The sequence below is a fragment of the Jatropha curcas genome, chromosome 10, assembly GCF_041381405.1.
Source record: "Jatropha curcas cultivar XTBG-Jc1 chromosome 10, XTBG_Jcur_1.0, whole genome shotgun sequence".
Lineage (NCBI taxonomy): Eukaryota > Viridiplantae > Streptophyta > Magnoliopsida > Malpighiales > Euphorbiaceae > Jatropha > Jatropha curcas.
This window is the reverse complement of record NC_143160.1, coordinates 5153719-5171342: the sequence shown is the minus strand read 5'-3', so window position 1 is coordinate 5171342 and position 17624 is coordinate 5153719. Positions and strand designations below refer to the sequence as shown.

Here is a 17624-nt window from a genome sequence, read left to right as displayed (position 1 = left end):
AATCAAAAAGTATATATATACCTTTAATCAACAATTCTTTTTGGCATTGGAAAGGAGGAATCTAGGGAAACAAGACATGATCCTTATACAAGGGAAGACAGGTGAAATGAAATTGGTGTTTGGATAGTTAGTGCAAGGAAAAGGAAAAGTAGCATGTCCTTAGCGCATAGGATTGCTCTTTATGTTTTCTTTTTTTTTTTTTTTTTTTATCTCTTTCAAAGGTCCACTGCCCTATCACTTCAATTCCGAAAGCTCCCATAACGTTTGGTGATGACAACTTATTATAAATTTGGTGGCTCGACAGTTCTTTTCTGTGATTTGTTTGTATGCTCAGTATTTGAGCAGTGGAATTAATTTGACTGTCCTCAATCAAAAGAAGGAGGAAGAAGACAAATTAATGACAGTCCTTTCAAAATTTTGTGACCCTTAACTAATGTCCTTAATGCATATAAAGTGTATATACATATATTTATTGGGCACCAACATATCATTTCTATGAGTATTATCAGCTACCTCTAGGGTTGTTGAGCTTCATAATAAGATGCTAAGCATGAAAATTTGTTTCTCTGTGAATATATGTTGACCCTGAAATAGTAACTTTGCAGCCAATTGGACATTGGTTCAGAAGCTCTGTAAAGGACAAATTTGCACACATGAAACTTAGTTTCATCTTGCCGAGAGGTTTTAATTGTACGTTGGACAAAATGAATTGTTTTAATATTTATATAGGGGTTTAAATTAAAATTATTATAAAAATTATGTTAATGAATACTAAAAGCTAGTTCAGATATTGTTGCGAACAGAGTATTAAACTGATAGTCTAAGTTGAGACAAAAGGTTCTAAATTGGAATCCTATTGACGTTGAATCTGAATTATTTTTATAATTTCTGTTTTTATATGTTAATCTGCTTTAATTTTGTCATCCAGTAACTTACAAAAATAATTACATCATTATGATCATATTATAATTATAGTCTACCATATTATAATACATATATATATATAATTAAGCTTCATTTTGCAATAAATTATTTTTTTATTTCTTATACGTAAAAGAAATAATAAAAAAAGGAATTTTCTTTCAAGCACGAAATAAAGAATTACCTGCTTTTTATCTTTGATGATGGCGAACCAGGGTTATCTGGGGATATCAATTATTAGAACATTATCAAAAGAAAGTGGGGTTCCACAAGGAAAGGATATAACCTAACCAATTGACCTAACACACCTTTCACTGGCTAGCCATAGCCTCTTCCCACCATATCTAAAAGCAGCACTCTTCCAAACACAAAAATGGCCATGGCATGCTCTATCTATCTATAGTCCTACACATTTTGTTATTGGAAATAACACGTTTCTTATTGCTTTCTGCAATTTGTATCTGCAAATGCATGCAAGTAATCCACTAAGAAAGAAAGAACTTCTTCGATACATCGAGAAATTATTCTAGTTGAATTTTTAATGGAAAAAAAATTATATAAATCAGGAAGAAAATTTTTTATTATAAACTTGAGTTCAACCTCAAAACCTAAACTTTAAAATTAGAGAAGCAAATAGACTGTAAAAGATTATTATTTTGTTTTATTTTTGGTACTTTCAAAGAGTAAATTATGTAAAAAGTTAAATTTTAGATAATTTATATTGCCCGTTAAGTGTAGGGAACAAAATAAATATTAAATAGTTCGAAATTTATAAATAATTAGGTGGCAAAAAGGACAATGATATATAGAGTTCCATATACACAAGGCAAGAAATTATTTAAATAAAATTAATTATATATTAGAGTCAAACAACTCAAACCAAATATAAAAAACTTTAATATTTGGTCACGTTAATAAGATAAAATTAAAAATTAGGCCTTAGAAGCTAGATGATCACCGTTAGACGAATAAGAAACAATAATTGTGAGTCGGTCCATTATCTAGTCAACCTTTATTCGTACATCGTTCATGAACCAAACCAGCCAAGCAGTAAGTTCTGCTCTTATATATATATTAATTTATTTGTGAAGCCAAAAAAAAGCTTACTTATTATTATTTTTTTTAATGCACATGCAACCTTGTAATATAAAAAAACAATGCAGAAAAAAAAAGGATATTGTTTCTTAATGAACCTTAGCTGTCCGGTAATGCAAATTAAGTAGGTAGGTTTTCCATTTTTTTTTTTTTTATAGAAATTAATATTATTATTATTTTTTTATTAAGATGTACAACTTTTTAATCTCCACTGGTTAGACCTTATTCATATGATATTATTTTTCTTTTTTGATAAGCTTATAATATATTATTTAATTCACTTATGAGTGGTGTTTAAATTAAAATGAGACTTATAGCGATAATTAATTGCGGTTCGGTTGGTATTCTCACGAGTCTACAATTTCTTTATCTTAAAAACTCTTGAATTATATAAATATTTCTTTTCTGAGAAATAAAAAGAAATAAAACCTTAACTTTGCATAAATTGTTTAATTAAAAAAAATCTTATAAGTTTGCGTCTAAAATTTTATATGTGATGCGAAATGTCGATATCCATCTTTAACAATGTTTTGATGGAATACGATACTTTGTAGGCAACTGAGAATGATAGATTGTGATTTTCTAATATTAGTAAGGTCTGAGCTGTGAGAACGGTAATGGCGGAGGGGAAAGCTTAGCCATGTCCCTGAGCAGAGCTTTGGCGTCACGAGAAGAATTTGTTATGCTGCTGATTTAACTCAAATTAATAATGTTGTACTAAACAAAGTCAAAAGGTGATAAAAAGATTTGGCAACATCAAATTAAAATCAGGAACAAGTTTTCCATGGTAAAGTTTAATTATTATGTAATTATTGTATTATCAAATTCTAATTACCCATAGACTTTTTTTTAAGTATAATTATTTGTAGAAAAAAAGTAAAAAGAGATTTTTTTTTTTAAAATTCTCGAATGATAAGATAAAATAATAAAAATCTAATTATATGGGTTAAATTCGAATTTTAGATATGAAATTTCTTTAAGGAAAGATCGATTTGCGTACGCGGATTTCCTTTTTATCAATAATTGATGGCTATCTACCATCTTTTCTCATCATTAATTTTGCAACTGCTTTGGCTTTGGACCCATTTAGAAATGATCATTTAACACTCACCATCCATTGGAAAATGACAAAATATTTCATTCGACTTGACAGTGCCATTGATTGTGAATTAATTTAACGTAGGATACACAATTTCGATAGGAAATCTTTCATTATTTTATAAAAGTTCGTTTGGTATTTTTCTTTAGAAAAAAAAAAAAAAAACTATTAACCCTGTGAATCAATTGCTTGACCAATTTGAAAGATGATTGAAATAATTGTATTAGCACTTAAATATTCTAATTATAGATTTTTTTTTTTTTTTTTTATATTGGAGAAGGAAATTTGAAATTGAATCTATTGTCAGATCGTATATGTACCGGACAGATTTAATTTGCAATTCTAATTATAGATTTGCTTTTGTGACCAACTGTTAAAAGGGTTACTTATAACAGAAAATGTCAGTTTTCCAGATTTTAATTATATTAAAAAGAATGTTAATGAGTAAATGTTAATGGACATGGAAATTCCACTTCAGAACTAACCCAGAAAAGGTAGGATTATAGACTTCCACTAGTGAGTAGCCAGGATATGCCAGAATCAATTAAAGCCCTTTTTTTTATTAGTAAAGATCCTTTCAGCTTTCTGGTAAAGTTTTTTAAGGTATCAAGAAAAACTTAATCTCATAATCTGAATCTCTAATGCAAACCACTTAGTTTAATTAATAATTAATTATTTGCTAATTAATTATTTATTATTGGTTAATTTTCTTTGGGCTTCAATCCTAATTTTTTAAGCAATATGCGTATACTAAAAATAGTAATATTACAGATTAAGGCATAATTTAATAGTAAGTGTAATACATTTCTGTAATGAATTCAAATTCGAATCACTTTCATAATGCAATACTCAATAAAAAAAATAATAATGCCAATTGCCATATAATGCCAATTGCCATATGCGTCTTAGCTTTTTTTATTTCGTTTATTATTTATTGATTGAAGCACTGTAAGGGTAATTTGGACATATCAAGTCGACAAAACTCGTCTTAAAAATTGGCGTGTTTGTAGTTTTTTCGTTGTTAAAGTAGAAAGCTGGTAGTTGCAATCACTGTATTTGTCTTTCCTCAGCCTCTCAGCTATCATTTGCAAGTTGCAACCTAATTATAATTAGGTCCTTTTCCTCTTGCAAGAGGCAAGAGAACTACAGAGAGTTACGAGTATTCATGCTTGTCTTAGCATTCGAAATATTCCATTTCAAATTCGATTAAAAAAATTAAATTTTTAGTGATTAGTTAAATATTTGATTAAAAGTTAAATGTCCACCTTACTTATCTCCATCAAATTTAATATTTTTGAATTTAGTAAGACTATGAACATTTAGGTATAGCCTGGTGGAAGGTCTTCATGCTATTGCATGAGCTGACCATTGATAAAAAAAATTTAGTAAGGTGTATTAAGGTAATTCAGTCAATAAAAAATGGTCATTCTCGCATAAATTTTCAGTAATTTACAAGCAGTTTTAGCTCATTTACCTTCTTATAATCATAAGCTATCAACAAGTTTGGATGAAAAAATACTGGGTTCTCCATGTTTTTTCACCAAAATGTGTTGTTTGGGAGTGGGGGAAAGTTGGGGTGGAGAGAGTGAGGGAAAGAATGTGAGGCGGTGAGAACGAAGTTTTCACCTGTTTTTTAAAAGAAACCTGTTTTTAAAATATTAGGCCAACCGTTGTGTTAATCTATTATTTTCTATCTCCGTGTCTCTGTGCGTCTCTTTCTTTTTCTGTCAATTTGTTTGTTTTATTCTACGCCTGAAAAGAAGTCCTATTTATGCTTAGTCACCACACACTACTTCCTTCACGCGAAAATCCTTCCTTTGCAATCTCTGTGTGCAAAAATCTCTCAGATACTTCCTCTCTATCTCTCTCCTTTTCTCCTTTATAGCCTCATTGTTCTGTAGCTGCTCTGCCTTTCTGTGTCTTCTTTATTTCTCGGGTCATGTGATTGCGCCTCATAAACACTCTTCTCTTCCGCTTTTAAAAGTTCTTACATTGCTGCTTTAAAGAATCTCTTTTGCATAATGTAATATTGATTACAGTGTTCTCACTGCTTCCTTTTTCTGGTTTATTAATGCCCATTTGCTCAATAGTCTATTGAATCAGTTTCTTCAATTTCAAATCATGGGTTCTCGTTAATTCGTCTTCTTAAGACATCTATGTAAAATTTTGTGTGTATTTTTGCTTTTTTCTGCTGAATTCTGTTGATGCCCATTTGCTTCAAACTGTTTTAAAAAGTTGAAAATGCTGAGCTTGGGTTTTCGTTAATTTGGTGCTTTAATTTTTCTCTAAGCCTCGAAAGTCTTGAGCCTGACCAGGATTTTGACTATTTTTGGTATTTGCAAATTGTAACATGTAATTTGAATCCATTTTTATGTTAGTTTCCCTTTTGAAGGGTCTTAGTTTCTTGAGAACGAAGTAAAAAGTTAGTGTTAATGGATCTCAATTTCATTGAATTTGAACGCTGATAAGGTCTGAGGATATGGATAATATCTCTTCTTTCCGGTAGTTTATACTGTTGTATTTCATAATGGATTCTGTTCGCTAATTTACTTCATTTTTTAACTGAAAATGGAATTTAAGTGATTTGATTCTTTGCTAACTGATTCTTTTTTCATTCACAGCAAATATACCGAAATCATTCTTTATATATTCCTTGAAATGTAAAATCCTTCAACTCTATACATTTACCTACAAAATTTTATACTACTAAAAATGTCCAGTTTAGGATTATATTCCTGTTTTTCTCTGTGGTTCTTCTGCCTATAGATTCTTATTTAGCATCACCTATGCAAGCTTAGTTACCATATTGGCCTCTCGAGTACTTAATCTGGGTTAAATTTGTGAGTTTGTGTTTACCTTAGTTTTTTGTTGAACAAGGACAAAAATATATGTAATTCCGTGTTATTAACTATAATTTTGAGCTATCATGGAGGAAACATTTGTTCCCTTCCGTGGGATAAAAAATGATCTCAAAGGAAGGCTTTTGTGCTACAAGCAGGATTGGTCAGGTGGTTTCCGCGCGGGTATCAGGTTTGTGAATCCTGCTGGTTATCTTTAAACATAAATGTGTGCCCCATTGTTGCAAGATATTCTGATTGTATTGATGACTATTGGGATAGTTATATTAATTATTTCACATATTACTAGCTTTCAAATTTGTTTTAGCAAAGGTCTCACACTACCTTTTTTCCTTTTCATTTAGGATCCTCGCTCCAACAACATATATATTCTTTGCTTCAGCAATTCCAGTCATATCTTTTGGGGAACAGCTTGAGAGAAATACAGGTTCTACAGCTTTTATATGTTGCTAGTATCCTGCTTGATACTTAAGTGGTCATCTACTTAGACTTTTGGTGTCTTCTTGCAGATGGATCTTTGACTGCAGTGCAAACTCTTGCTTCAACAGCACTTTGTGGCATCATCCATTCACTTGTCGGAGGACAACCTTTGCTCATCCTAGGAGTTGCTGAGCCAACAGTGTTGATGTATACATTTATGTTCAATTTTGCTAAGGACAGGAAGGATTTGGGGCCAAAGCTCTTTTTAGCCTGGACAGGATGGTATTTACTTGGCAATCTTACTTGGATGATATTCATAGAGTTTACTGTTGATTTTGAAGTATTTTCTTCACGTTGATTGGTTCTCAGGGTGTGTGTGTGGACAGCCCTGTTGCTTTTTTTGCTAGCAATATTGGGTGCCTGCTCTATAATCAACAGATTCACACGTGTTGCTGGTGAATTATTTGGTCTGCTTATTGCAATGCTGTTTATGCAACAGGCCATAAGGGTGAGAAATAAAATGTAGTTTACTTCAATTATGAGGCTTTAAATGTGTTTGAATAGTTGTGCATACAATTTCGGAGTATTTATTTTCTTGTGTAATTCTAAAAGCAGTATTAAATTCAAAAGATTGGGATTTCTCTTTCAAAGCACCATATATAAGCATAATATCAATTGGAATTGTCTTTTCATCATGTAGTCAATTATAAATTTGATCCTACAGGGAGTTGTTGAGGAGTTTGGCATACCCCAAAGGGAAAATCCTAATCAGACTGCACTTCAACATTCTTGGCGATTTGGCAATGGAATGTTTGCGCTTGTACTGTCCTTTGGCCTTCTTTGGACTGCACTGAGGAGCCGTACAGCTAGGTCCTGGCGCTATGGGACAGGTATACAACATTGCATTGGATTCCTATATAAATAAGACAAACACTTTATGATAATCTCCCTTTTAACCATGCAATTGTGATTTTGTGGTTAGCTTGACTCTTCAGTAAATTGGCAACCACCTTTATATGGTTTCATCTGACTTTGGAAAATTTACCATCAGCTTTGCATTTCATTAACTTTCACTTGATGCTTCTTTTTATGTATCTTTTTTTTTTTTTTTTTCCCGAAGGTTGGCTACGAGGATTTATTGCAGATTATGGAGTTCCGCTTATGGTGCTTGTATGGACTGCAGTATCTTACATACCAGTTAAAGATGTTCCAAGAGGGGTTCCGAGGCGGCTTTTCAGTCCAAATCCATGGTCTTCCGGTGCATACTCAAATTGGACTGTTATCAAGGTGAATCCTCGAGTCCTAGCACACAACTTACCAAACAGTGGACTTGCGTTAACACTGTGTGTGTGTGTGTGAGAGAGAGAGAGAGAGAGAGAGCTTAATATGTTCTGTGTTTCCTTTAATGCTAGAATGGTAATAATAATTGTTATCTATGCAGGAAATGACTAATGTGCCTGCTTTGTACATAGTTGGAGCATTTATTCCTGCAACCATGATTGCTGTTCTTTACTATTTTGATCACAGTGTTGCATCCCAACTTGCACAGCAAAAGGAGTTTAATTTGAAGAAACCATCTTCCTATCATTATGACCTTCTTCTTTTGGGATTTTTGGTATGTTGTTGCTCTCGAATATCAATTATTCTTCTGACAATCTTCTAAGGCAGTCAACATCAAAAGCAGGATTACATCTATTTAGCTTTTGTTGTGAACTTCATCCAATCAGGTTATTTTATGTGGTCTCATTGGCATTCCCCCTTCAAATGGTGTCATTCCTCAATCGCCAATGCATACAAAAAGCTTAGCTACCTTGAAGCATCAGGTAATTGACTGTCCAACAAGTTCTAAAATTTATATGAATCTGATTTTAGCATTTCCTAAAGTCCAGGATTAGATTTGTTTCTTATTCATCTATTTTCTCTGGTGAGCATTAAGATTGTGGGACAAAAGAAATATATCTTCCCTCTTCTATTTGCATTGCTGGTGCAAAAGCAGGACAAGGGCCCAACTCTTCTGTAAAACCTTTTAGGATGTACCTCCTGAGATTTAAGAAAAAGGTTAATTCCAACAATGAAACTTATAATACTTTGTTTTGAAAGTTCGAGGCATTCTTTAGAAACTGGATATTTCAAGAGCAAGATCTAGTCCTTGGTGAAATCCCTTTGTACCTGGTTCCTACTTGGTCCAAATTCTAGAAACTCATGCAATAAAAAAAAAAATCCTTTGTTGAAGAATGTGAATGTGAAGCCATTTGGTCTAATGCTTGACAAATGACAACCAGCAAATGGCTTTTGACTGCCAAAAAAAAATCTTCAATTTGTTGCTTTTTGCATTTTCGGAGGCCGGACATGAATGTTATGATCCAAGAGTTGAGCAAATGACCTTGAGCAACTCTCCTATAAATTCTTGGCCTTCCCACTTTGTTAAAACTCTATTCTACTTTACGATACATGACTATCTATATGCTTCTTTATGTTTACTTTGTCTCAGTTTCTCTGTTATATGCAAGTTATTTGTCCTCATTATCTGTGTTTCTTTTTGTCTGGGCAGCTTTTGCGAAATAAGCTTGTCTCAACAGCCCGAAACAGTATGCGCAAAAATGCAAATCTGGGTCAATTGTACCGAAACATGCAAGAAGCCTACAATGAAATGCAGACTCCTTTAGTCTATCAATTGCCATCTGCCCTGGTAGTTTAGCTGGCTTGTGATTTTATGCTGAAAATTTAATTCTTTTCCTTTTTTCACCTCACCTTTACTTCATTCAGGGACTGAAAGAGCTGAAAGAATCAACAGTCCAACTGGCCTCAAGTACTGGCTACATTGATGCCCCTGTGGATGAGACTGTTTTTGATGTTGATAAAGATGTGGATGATCTTTTACCTGTGGAAGTCAAAGAACAACGACTTAGCAATCTCCTTCAAGCATTGATGGTATGTGGCTGTATTGCTGCTATGCCTCTCCTGAAGAAGATCCCAACTTCAGTTCTCTGGGGATATTTTGCTTTTATGGCCATTGAAAGCTTGCCAGGAAACCAGTTTTGGGAGCGAATATTATTACTTTTTACTGCTCCCAGTCGGAGATACAAGTAATTTACACTTACCATTCGTAATCATGTTTCCTTTTGTTTTGAACTCCTTTATACTGAAAGCTCCTTCTTATACTTGTTTTTATACGATTTTAGTATGAACTTCATACACGTGTGTTGCCTGTAGGAAAAGAATAATATTGAAGAAATTAAAATATTTAAATTGTTTAACCATATTATGGTCTTGTGACAAAGGTAACGAGAATCTGTCTGTACATCGAACCCCTAATTTTCAGTTTTGCTGACATCCAGGGTGTTGGAGGAATGTCATGCAACTTTTATTGAGACAGTGCCCTTCAAAACAATTGCCATCTTCACCTTGTTCCAGACAGTTTACCTGCTTTTGTGCTTTGGCATAACATGGATCCCATTAGCTGGGGTCCTTTTTCCATTGTTGATTATGCTTCTGGTCCCAGTAAGGCAGTATCTGCTCCCTAAATTTTTCAAAGGAGCCCATCTTCAAGACTTGGATGCTGCAGAATATGAGGAAGCTCCTGCTGTATCTTACAACCTAACATTTGAAGTAAGTGACTTTAACTCTTTCTTCATTTTACTTAGGATTGCTTAAAGATCAAACTGGTACATAATCTGATTGATAGGATAAATTAATTAACAGGGTTATGGTTTCTGCCACATCTGTCTGAATTTTCAGGGATCCATTCTTCTAACTTTCTGACTGAATTGGATGCATTTTCATTCTGAAGTTCTGAGCTTTAATTATGTATCTGACAGGATCAGGATCCTCAACCAAGAGCATCTAATTTTGATGGGGGAGAAATACTCGATGAAATTATCACAAGAAGCCGAGGTGAGATTCGCCGTACACAAAGTCCAAAAGTGACAAGTTCAACTCCAGATTCATTGCATGATATAAAACCCGTATATAGTCCACGGATTTCACAAAGGGCATACAGTCCTCGTGTTAGTGAACTGAGAGCAGATTGGAGCCCTCAACTTACAGGGAGGGGAACTGAAATAAAGAGAACACCCAGTCCAGGACCATCTAGCCTTGGTCAAAGTACCCGTGGTTCATCTTCAAGCTTTACTACATAATTCTGGTGAGTTTAGTTGTCAATGTGCTCGAGAGGTCTTTCATAAGAGTATGTAAGCAAGTGTTATATGTTATTGGTGTGTGTTTGTATTCTTGGTTCTAACAATAGGAGGTTTGTGAGTGTGTATTGCTCTGTATCTCCCATATAGTCTGGGCAGTCACATTTATGTTAATGACAATATGTGCATTATACTATCATCTTATTGGCTGAAATCTAGATGCTTTTATTTTCATTCCGTTATTATATGTTGGTTGCAAAAGCAAAAAATGATCCAGTGCTGCAAAATAAGAGAAGCATTGAAAAAAAAAAAAAAAAAAAAAAAAATTCACTTATTTACAATGCTCAGCAAGTAACTATCACTATAATCCTATTCCAAATTGTTGAATGTAAATGAACTTCGGTATATTATGAGCAGATCTAAAACTTGAAGACAGACTGATCTTCCTGCTAACTCCTTCAATAGTGCAAATTTGGTTAAACTATCTCCTTGCTTTGAGCGTTTGCTTAGCATCAATTAATGTCATCAGACGTCTGCACAAAATGTAGTTAGCACAGCATTACTTTAATTTCCAAAAATTTGAGAATGTTGTTACCAGTTCATTTGTTGCATCTCAAATGGACTTGGCTGGCTAGCAATGTTTTCCCCTTGCCCGACGCCCCATTTTGCTTGTTTAGCTGATCGGACAGCAAGATGGAATCCATTATATTTTCCCGTCTACACTTGTTATGCATGAGATATGCATATGAAGAACTCAAAAGGAATCCTAATTTTCATGTTTCAAAGCAGAACTGAACAGAAAGTGAAATAACCATGTATGAAAGTTGAGCATGTTTGAGATTCCCATATCTTTGGCTTCTTTGTTTGCTTTCAGTTTACCGTTTCTTGTAGGATGCTTAAAATCATGTGACCTTCTCAAGTCATGCAGCGAGAGTTTGTAAAGCAGATAAGCAAAAATCCACAGCAGTCATCTTGCAGCACCAGAATTGAACTGGTTCGTACAATGTATCCCTGTCTTATCACTAACCTTTTTACAGGCAGTCCTTTTCCTGTTAAAAGCTTCTTCAGGGAAGTAGTTGTTTTGACAAGTGACATGGATGGCATTCATCTCATGCTTCCACTAATTGTTCTAGGATGTGAGTGGGAATCTCTTCTGGTAAATATCACGATTAGGGGGAGCAATCCACTTTTGCTTTATATGTACTTGCACTGTTCACCAGTTTCCAACTAATATCATTTTATAAACTTGGATTTAATCATTTCTATCTTATTGCTTAAGTGAACATTTTATATATCTAGTTTTTTTCTATAGCTTTTTGCATGCACAAATTTAACGCTTTTGAGGAATGACGTCTGCTGAACTTATACATGAGAACAGATGGATAGCAAAAAATAAAATTTCACAATCAGAGGATATGCAGAAAGTTGACAGACTTAAAAAAATGCACTCAACAGTCCATTAAACCTTAAATTCCATGTACTTAAACTAGCCAGCATTTGAGCTCGAAAAAAATAATCTGTTAAGTGATATGTCATAGGTCATCATATCTTACCTACCTTCTTTTCCTGGTCCTCTCTTTTTAATATACTTACATTGATAGAAAGTAGTAAATCAACAATTTAGTGATGGTTATAATGAAAAAGTAGGTTCTATCCTTTTCACTTTGTATACTATAGTTGCTGACATCTTGATTTATGGTTAGAACATTGCCAGTATCTATTTGAGTGGCACCATATTTTTAATACTCATGTTTATATGTGCTTTTCTAGTCACTTTCTTGGACACATCAGCCCAGGTCATTCAAAAAGATGTGAAGAGGATTGCCTTGGATTCACCAACTGAAATTGTCAATAAATTAGGATGCACATGCTAGTGCCAAGCTTACAATTTCCTCCACTACCTCTACTTCAGGAGGCAGAGGACCCAAAAGGGGTTTTGTTTAATCTTGAAATATTGCTCACCCTTTGACTACATAACTCATGTTATTAATAGACATTGATGAGTGATAACCACTTGCTGCCTCTTTTCTCAACTTGATTCATATACTGTCTGAAGAAAGATCCGATCTTTCTTTTTAGTTAATTTGGAATTAATTAATGGATGGATTTCATATCCATATCAAAATTTGCACTTATTTAATCTTAAGAAAGCCATTGAAAACTCTTAAGTGGAAGTAGATGGTTTCTATTGGTCTGAAATATATATATATTTTTATTCTTTTTTCGAGAATCTGAATTAGGTTTTGATAGTGCCCTTTTGTTTGTAAAAGGAAAAAGTTCTGCCTGCAAAACTGTTCTTTTTTTTCCTTCATCCTGATATAAAGCTTCATAGGTTTATCGTGTATTTTTAATTATGCCTTTCATTTCATATTTCATTAATAATTATGCCTCGATTTAAAATAAAATGTGAAAGTATAAGATTATTATTAAATCCTACAAAGTTATTTCGTTTTGATAAAATACATTGTTATTACGGAAATGTGAAATTATAATGTCATAATTGAATTCTCACAGCACATTTTACCGGGTTGAAGGCTTCAACATTTTTTGAGAAAACCATTTACCATGATAGTTTTGCATGCAAGGTTTTTTTTTTTTTTTAAATCTTTTTATCACTATACAGGTGGGAATTGCAGCAATCAATAACCAAGATTGTGCAGTCATGACAATTACATCAAAGTTTAAATTACATTTCTAATAGCTTGTGCTTAATGCTAGTATTAATCATTCCAAATTTATCCCATATTAATTAAAATTCTATTATGTTAAAAAAAAAACTATAAATACATTAAAAATAATACTTCTCAATGCAGTAGCGGACCTGAAAAATATCCTTAAAATCAGTCATTATGTTCATTAAAAATGGTTAAATAATTATAAATAGTAAAGAAAGTGTCAATTCTATTTATTGATTTGAGTTTATCATTCTACCAATGCTCTACGTCTACGATAAGGAAAATAAAATAAAACAAAATATTATACAATGTACGGGACAAATGATAAAACGGTGCGCTTAGAGAGAAAAAAACGAACGGTGAAAAAATGTCCGGGCCGTGGGCCTAAAAACCGTGCGTTGAAGAAACGCCACCAACCAACCAGCGAAAGCATTGGACAGAGCTAGCGAATCAATTGCTAAACTAAACAGCTTTGCTTGCATGGAAGGCAATTGCCTTAGATAATCATAATCCGGGGATTGGTTCCAGATCAGTTCCCCTCCAATAATCAACCGCTTTGAAGATCCATTCTTGCTGATCTCTGTCATCTGTTGACTAGCACAAACAAGAACCGGAGTGCTAAAAGCATAGAAAATGAGGCCACTGATCGTGTTATTTGGAGATTCAATAACAGAGCAGTCTTTTGGATCAGGTGGTTGGGGTGCTGCTCTCGCTGACACTTACTCTCGCAAGGTATAATCCATGTCCAATATTCCCTTCACCATTTAGCTTTTTTCTCTTTCAATCTCGTTCCTTTTCCAGTTCTTCAGTTAACCCTTTACTTAATTTCAAATTGTCATTTATCGATCTTGATTGAGTTATTTTTTTTATAGTAACAGGCTGATGTGTTAGTTCGTGGCTATGGTGGTTACAATACTAGATGGGCTTTGTTTTTGTTGCATCACCTTTTCCCTATTGTGAGTTCCTTGAATCTTGTATTTATTTAAAAATTTTATAACTTTTCAGTCCAATGTTGTTTTTGGAATTATAAGTGGGTTTATTTGTTTACTGGCATTGACTTTGATAGGGTTCTATAAAACCTCCAGTTGCTGTCACAATATTCTTCGGGGCTAATGATGCAGCTCTAAAAGGGAGAACCAGTGAGAGGCAACATGTTCCTGTGGATGAATATAAGGAGAATCTAAGGAAAATTGTCCTGCATTTGAAGGTTTTCTTTAGTTCTTGGGAGTTCTATAAATCTAATGCTATCCTTGATTTTAACTTATCTTATACTAATATGTTTACCATCCCGTGATTTATAAGGTTGCAATAAAATGCAGTGAAAAATAAAGCAGTATAATATTAGCTGATTGAGAATGTATTCTATGGATTGCTTATTTGTCGTATAACATGCTTTGTTTCCATTACCTATTTTAGCACCAAACTTGATCCACTGCCTGTTATACTCTGCCATTGTAGAATTCCCACCATCAACAGCCTTTTTAATAACTTGTTGCTATTAAATCAGCAACCAGCTTGTTGCTATCTTCAGGAGGAGAGCGTTTGGTATCTCAAAACTTGCCAGTGCTTTTGGTGCTGGCTCACCTACAGCACAGTTGATGACCTTTTTGTTTTGTGCCAAACATTTATGCAAAAAGGAAAGGCCTGATCAACCTTGGGAGCTGCATAACTATAAGTCTGAGTGTATTAGAAAATGCAAACTGCTAACGCTGAATAACAAGAATAAACATAATATTTATTTTCCATTAATATCAGGAGACATCTGGAATACATGTATAGTTGTATTGGTGAATTTGTGGACCAATATTTTTTAGTTCAACAGTTTGTTCCTAGCAACAATCCTAGTTTCTATACCTTTTACTAAGAAACAGTGATGTGCATAGGTGTGTAAGCATTCCTTCAGTGTATATAAGTAGTCATATGGTCAACCGATAGACCTATTTCTCATCTTATTTATGGAACTTCGTTGTAGGAGTGCTCGCCTACCATGTTAGTTATACTTATCACTCCACCACCAGTTGATGAAGAGGGACGCAAAGAGTATGCTAAGTAAGATGTTCTATTCTTCTTGTACTGATAGACATACATATGCACAACATATAGACAATGAAACAAAAACACAGAACATACACAGGGTGCTAAGTACTCTTTGAGTGCTCTCATTGCAAATGGTTAATACTCTTTTCCAGCTTTCAACAAAAGATATGGTGTTTAATAATTGTGTTTGTTTTCAGGACTCCACTTCAGATATTTCAGAATATGAACTTATCTAAAAAGTAGAACTGGTTTTACCTGCTTTTTGCGATTTTATATGTAGGATATTCAAGATTCTTTGTCCACAGTTTACATTATTAGTTGTCCAGATTTCCTTCGATTTTTGTTATTAAAAAAAATGAAATATGCTATAAAGTTATACACTACTGAGCAACATATCCAATAGTATAAGGCTGAGTAGGAGGGAGAGAGTGTGAGAGAAAGAAGAGGTTTTTGTTTCTGCTCCCTTCGTATTTCCTAAGTCTTGCAAGTGCTCTACCAAAACAAGTTTTTGCTGAGATAAACTCAAAGCTCGAATCTTTGTTTCTTAATATTATGAATTGGCATTGGAATAAGTATACAATCATTTTCTACAGATCTAAATATGGTGAGAAAGCTATGGAACTGCCAGAAAGGACAAATGAAATGGCAGGAGTTTATGCAAAGGAATGCGTTGAATTAGCAAAGGAGCTAGGCATCCGTTCCATTGATATATGGTCCAAGATGCAGAAGATAGAGGGCTGGCAGAAAAAAATCTTAAGGTTTGTTATCTTAATTCACTTAGAACATCTTCACATAATTTGGGTAAGTAATATTATTGCTGCTATGGCATCGAAAACTGTCGATTCAAACTACTTGGCATGTTGATTACAGTGATGGCTTGCACTTGACACCAGAAGGAAATGCGGTAGTCAGCCAAGAAGTTATAAGGGTGTTCAATGAAGCATGGCTTTCTGCTTCAGAAATGCCATATGATTTCCCTCACCACTCAGAAATTGATGATAAGAACCCTGAAAAAGCTTTTGAACAGAGATGCATATAGCACTATATTGCCTTTACTTTTGAACTTTAACGAATCAATTGGATTGAAGCCTCTGGTATCTTGATTTCTGCCATTGATTGTTTGAGATTTGCGGCTCAAACGATTCTGCTGCAGAAAGCATTTGGTTCTTTTGCTGTTGTCTGGCAAATATTACTGTACAGATTTCTCATTATTAATTTTTTGTATCAGAATCAAGGGTTTCTTTTCTTTCATCACTGACTTAGAGCTTTGGGCTAAACAGTGGGATTAGTAATTAATTAAGCTAAATATATTTTATCTTTAGCTATTCAATCTTCTTCAGAACACAGAATTTTAATGACCAAATATCCTGATAATCCCCGAACGAAAAAACAGAATGTGGAAATACAGCGACACTGAACGATAGAGAAAAGTTTGCATCATCAATGAACGACACGTATAGATCATCGTTGGTACCCAAATTCACATTTTGCCGCTGTACTTGAACGACATGACGACTAATTCTTGAGAAAATGGGCTCAGCCCCATCTTTCTGGTACAATGGGCTGTGCTTGTTGAATTTAATCCATGGACTTTTTTATTGTGGAATCAGGGTAGTATTGACTATTTTTCTTCAAATTTCAATATAATTTTTAAACTTGTTAATAAACTAATTGTTTTCTTAATTCTTATGAAAAAAGCAAATGCCCTTATTTCTAAATGAGCACTTAAAGTGGAAAAGTAAAATATTTATTTATTACTATTAAAGTGAAACTGAAAGAGTAAAATATTTATTTACTACTATTAAAGTGAAACCGAAAGAGTATAAAATTCGAGAATTATATTAATTGATTTGTAGTCTTGTAACATGTTGTAAACTATTAGATATTCATTTTCTAAGATTTGGTCATATAGTTAAATATTGTTTTAGTTTACTATTATTATTTACTATTACTTGAAATCAGGTATGGAAAATCTATTATCTGAATTCAAACTCGAGACTTATGGAGCTTAAACTTGAGTTAATACAACCTAACTAATAAACGAACCGAGCTCAGCTTCTTTACGCTATTAAGTTCAAGTCAATATAACCAAACTAATAAACAAGCCGAGCTCAGCTTCTTAGCCTATAAATGAGCTTTATACAAACTAAGCTTAAATTTAGTAACTTTTAAAAGAATCGAGCTCAAATTTTAATATTAAAGTTCAAACTAAGTTTTATATTCTACGAAACATAAGCCTAAAATTAGTAATTTTCAAAAGAATGGAGCTCAAATTTTAATATTAAAGTTGAAATTGAGTTGGATAATTTACGAAACGTAACCTTTTAAAGTTTTATAGCCCTAATGAAAGAGCTGAAATAACATCTTCAATTAATTGTCTTAA

At 33.4% G+C, this 17624-nt stretch overlaps 2 protein-coding genes across 2 annotated transcripts; both read left to right on the top strand.

The window, feature by feature from the left end:
- Positions 1-4826: 4826 nt before the first annotated feature.
- Positions 4827-10728, top strand: LOC105640375 (putative boron transporter 2). Its single transcript, XM_089726919.1, has 12 exons — positions 4827-6145; positions 6318-6400; positions 6483-6675; positions 6763-6901; positions 7118-7283; positions 7514-7680; positions 7835-8008; positions 8121-8216; positions 8945-9082; positions 9160-9479; positions 9732-10002; positions 10212-10728. Exons 1-12 carry the CDS (start codon positions 6042-6044, stop codon positions 10530-10532), a joined length of 2172 nt encoding a protein of 723 aa, XP_089583045.1. The 5' UTR covers positions 4827-6041; the 3' UTR covers positions 10533-10728.
- A 2882-nt stretch (positions 10729-13610) lies between these two features.
- On the top strand, positions 13611-16562 carry LOC105640371 (SGNH hydrolase-type esterase superfamily protein). Its single transcript, XM_012224660.4, has 6 exons — positions 13611-13936; positions 14083-14160; positions 14271-14411; positions 15177-15253; positions 15835-15999; positions 16112-16562. Exons 1-6 carry the CDS (start codon positions 13838-13840, stop codon positions 16278-16280), a joined length of 729 nt encoding a protein of 242 aa, XP_012080050.1. The 5' UTR covers positions 13611-13837; the 3' UTR covers positions 16281-16562.
- Positions 16563-17624: the final 1062 nt, after the last annotated feature.

Coding starts and splice junctions, on each gene's coding strand:
- LOC105640375 (XM_089726919.1), top strand. CDS start 6,042: ATGGAGGAAACATTTGTTCCCTTCCGTGGGATAAAAAATGATCTCAAA. Junction 6,902..7,117: donor TTATGCAACAGGCCATAAGG/GTGAGAAATAAA, acceptor TTGATCCTACAG/GGAGTTGTTGAGGAGTTTGG. Junction 9,480..9,731: donor GCTCCCAGTCGGAGATACAA/GTAATTTACACT, acceptor GCTGACATCCAG/GGTGTTGGAGGAATGTCATG.
- LOC105640371 (XM_012224660.4), top strand. CDS start 13,838: ATGAGGCCACTGATCGTGTTATTTGGAGATTCAATAACAGAGCAGTCT. Junction 13,937..14,082: donor CTGACACTTACTCTCGCAAG/GTATAATCCATG, acceptor TTATAGTAACAG/GCTGATGTGTTAGTTCGTGG. Junction 14,161..14,270: donor TGCATCACCTTTTCCCTATT/GTGAGTTCCTTG, acceptor TGACTTTGATAG/GGTTCTATAAAACCTCCAGT.